This window comes from Populus nigra, chromosome 1 (genome assembly GCF_951802175.1).
Source record: "Populus nigra chromosome 1, ddPopNigr1.1, whole genome shotgun sequence".
Classification (NCBI taxonomy): domain Eukaryota; kingdom Viridiplantae; phylum Streptophyta; class Magnoliopsida; order Malpighiales; family Salicaceae; genus Populus; species Populus nigra.
Window position 1 is genome coordinate 37,843,649 of NC_084852.1, and position 3,396 is coordinate 37,847,044.

The window sequence follows — 3,396 nt, forward strand, 5'->3', positions numbered from 1 at the left end:
GTTTTTTTTATTAATTATTTTTTCAATTTTATTCTTTAGCATTTTATTATATTTTATTTTTATATAGAGACTTGAATCTCTCTTTTTTTATTGTTATTTTTTAAAAGTTTATTTTTCAATTCCATCCCTTATCATTTGGTTTCATTTATTTTTTATGTCAGATTTAGCCCTTATTCTTTTAATTTTTATTGACTTAGTTTCTTTTTTAAAATTAATTTTTCTTTTTCAATTTTATCTTTCAATATTTGATTTATTTAGAATTGGGCTTCATTAATTTTTTCATTGCGGTTATCTCGGTCTCATAAATAAGGTTATAACTATAGGATGTTTACCAGGATTGGTATTGATGTTTTTATATCTTTTTTTCACCAATTTAATTTTTTTTATTTTATCATTTAACATTGAGTTTATTGAAGATTAAGCTTTTTTAATTTATTTATTTTTGCTTTATATGATGATAACTTGGTCTCACGGTCCCAGTTACACATTTTTCATGTTAGCTCGGATTGACTCAGAGTTTTTGTATCATTTTATTTTATTTTTATGTCAAATTTATTCATTATTATTTTAATCATTTTTTATCCCCTTTTAAAATTAATTTTCTTTTTTTCAGCCTTCAGCATTTGATTGTTGAGTATTGGACTTCGTTGATTTTTTTTTTATCTTTGTCTCATAACCTGAGTCACAGGTATGAAATATTAGTTTGGGTTAACATCTATCTTCGTTTTAATCTTTTTTTACATCTATTTTCTTTCATGATTTTAGCCTTTGATGTTAGGTATAAAAAATATTTATTTATTATTTTTTATATATATGCTTTTTAAGAAGATATATTGATTTTATAATCCGGATTACAAGTATGTTATGATAATTTAAATTGGATCAAGAATTTTATTATTATTTTCAATTTGTTATTATTTTTTGTTCTTTAGCATTAAAATATTTAACTTGGGTTACAAATATTTTAAAAAAAAACATTTTGGTAACACTTTAACATTATTTTTCAATTTACAATAGAAATTGGATCGTATTGTGGGAAAACATGTGCCACCTATCTAGGAGGCCAAACCTTTTTCTTATGAGCACACGAATATAGTTCCATATGCTGAATGTCACTGAATAATTATAGGTATAACCGCATGTTTATTGCGAGAGACAAGAGTAACTTAACACGTGTTAAGAGCTGGCTATGTGGCGTGGATGAACATGGATGGAGTCATGGACATGTGTCTAATACAAGATTTCAATGCCTTTCTCAATGCTTCTGCTTGAGGATTTTTAATAATAAATATGTATATATATAAATCCTTGGAACTTTTTTCCTCTATTTTTTTTCTTATATATATATATATTGATTTTGTGCATTTAAATTAGAATAATTTAATAATTTCTCTCTCTTTCAACTTTCAAAGTTTGAATATAATAAGGGGAGCCCTCGTTAATTCCACGTACACATACCCTCACGCCATTACCGAAGCTTCCTAATGATAATCGATAATCTTTTGGTCTTTGTAGTTAAAAAAAAATCAGTTAATAACTACAATTTTTTTAAAAAAAAAATATTATATTTAAAATTAATTTTTTATATATTTAAATTATTTTAATATACTAAAATTAAAAATAAATTAAAAATTAAATAAGACATTATTTTAATATATTTTTTAAAAAACTTTTAAAAACTATCACCACATTATCCAACCCTATTTAAATAAATAAAAAAGCATGGGCGGGGTATTTTTGTAAAGTTAGCCAAAATGGAGAGTTACAAAGGATTGACAATTTGGCATCAAAGAGGCGCACGGAGACACACCAGTCGTTAGATCTATTAAAGAGGAAAAAAAGGTACGATAATATTTCGATTTTCTTTTTTTTCTTTTATTTTCTTTTGATCAATCAAGGATTTACCTGTCTTTATTTCTTTTGTCTTCATGATCTTGCATGTCGGATCTTAATAACTTCTGTTTTTTTCTCGAGAAATAAACAGATAATTTTCAATTTCTCTTTTTCTCTTGCCCCTTTTCACCTCAGAAATCAAGAAAGAAACCTAATATTTCATTACGGTGTCAATGATTTAATAATCGAACTTTGAGTTGTTTACCCATCGAAAGTTAGGGTTCGTGAAATTGAAATTACTATTTAGGATTGATCATAATTTCAGCTTTGTATTTGGGATCTTGCAACACAGTTCTAATTATTTTTTATTTTTCTGGGAATACATTTAATTGATTAATAATGGGTCCATTGATGTAATTGGAAAAAAAAAAATCAAGCAAGTCAAGTTTTGAGTTTGAGTTGATTTTGATTGGATTCAACTTGATATTGACGACAAGAAAGTAAATAAATAAATAAATATATGTACTTGGTTGGGAGAAGAATGTAAAAAAAGTGATTGGCTTGGCTAATTGTAGTGGAATCTATCCCTGGTGTGTTTTGGGGGAATGAAATAAGGAGAAGCTGAAAAAGCGAAGAAAAATGGATGAGGAAGAGACTGTAAAACTCTCTCCCTCCCTCTCCTCTGGGTTAGGAACAGAGAAGTGTGTATCAGTAGTTTGGATGAGGTAACTATTTGCTGAATTATTCGGGTGTTGTGTTGGGAGAGTGAAAACAAAAGGAAATAAATTATGAGGAATAGAAATGAGAATAGTTTGAAGTACTCCATTAGCAGGATTTTAACAAGCTTTTAGTCAGATCTTTGTTTTATGTTTTTGTACAGCACATCTGCTTGCCTTGCTGGTAGCCACTGGGTAAGCCTGGTTTGAGTTTTTCTGCTGACCAGCGTGACACTAGAGGAGGAAAAAAAATGAGCCTTTTTTTATGTGTGTTTCTTTTCCTATTGTTTGAGTATATCTGTCCTGTGCTCAAAATTTCAGATTGAACTCCTGGTTGTTTTTCAGGAAAAAGTCAGACATTTTATGGATAACAAAGCAGCTTGTGAGGAGATTTCTCAGGAACTTGCACGGGAGTCACTTATTGGTATATCTTATTGCCTACCAGATAAGATTCAAAATTCAGAAGGTGTGCCTCAGAGTGTCAATGACGAGGAAAAGCTTCCAGTCATAAATGGTGATGGAGCTGAAAAGTATAGATCAGAACTAATTTCCATTTCAGACATTCAATCACCTGATACTGCAACATCACCAGTGGCATCAGAGAACCACGAGGGTTAGCAAGAACCAGTCTTTCCCTGAAAAGTTGTTGTAGCATATTCTCCTGGTTTAATTTCTCGCAGAACTCTTAACTGTTGTGTTTTGGGTTTAAACCAATGACTGGTTGTGCTGTCTGCTTCTGTTGATATTAATACAAACAAGAAAATACAGAAGTTTTATGTACAGATTACGGTACTTATTACTGTAAAAGAAGTTTTTCTATAAAAAAAAAACAGATGTGTTTCGGTAA

At 29.1% G+C, this 3,396-nt stretch overlaps 1 protein-coding gene across 3 annotated transcripts; it reads left to right on the forward strand.

The window, feature by feature from the left end:
- Positions 1-1,694: 1,694 nt before the first annotated feature.
- Positions 1,695-3,396, forward strand: LOC133697619 (uncharacterized). 3 transcript variants are annotated; one of them, XR_009842899.1, is made up of 2 exons: positions 1,695-1,842; positions 2,895-3,396. XR_009842899.1 is itself a non-coding variant. In XM_062120304.1 (2 exons), the coding sequence occupies exons 1-2, from the start codon at positions 2,700-2,702 to the stop codon at positions 3,165-3,167; spliced, it is 318 nt and encodes a 105-aa protein (XP_061976288.1). In that variant the 5' UTR covers positions 2,574-2,699; the 3' UTR covers positions 3,168-3,396. The 3 variants fall into 3 exon arrangements, 1 of the variants encoding a protein (XP_061976288.1); XR_009842903.1 differs by lacking the exon at positions 1,695-1,842 and adding an exon at positions 1,849-2,558; XM_062120304.1 differs by lacking the exon at positions 1,695-1,842 and adding an exon at positions 2,574-2,744.

Coding starts and splice junctions, on each gene's coding strand:
- LOC133697619 (XM_062120304.1), top strand. CDS start 2,700: ATGTTTTTGTACAGCACATCTGCTTGCCTTGCTGGTAGCCACTGG. Junction 2,745..2,894: donor GCCTTGCTGGTAGCCACTGG/GTAAGCCTGGTT, acceptor GTTGTTTTTCAG/GAAAAAGTCAGACATTTTAT.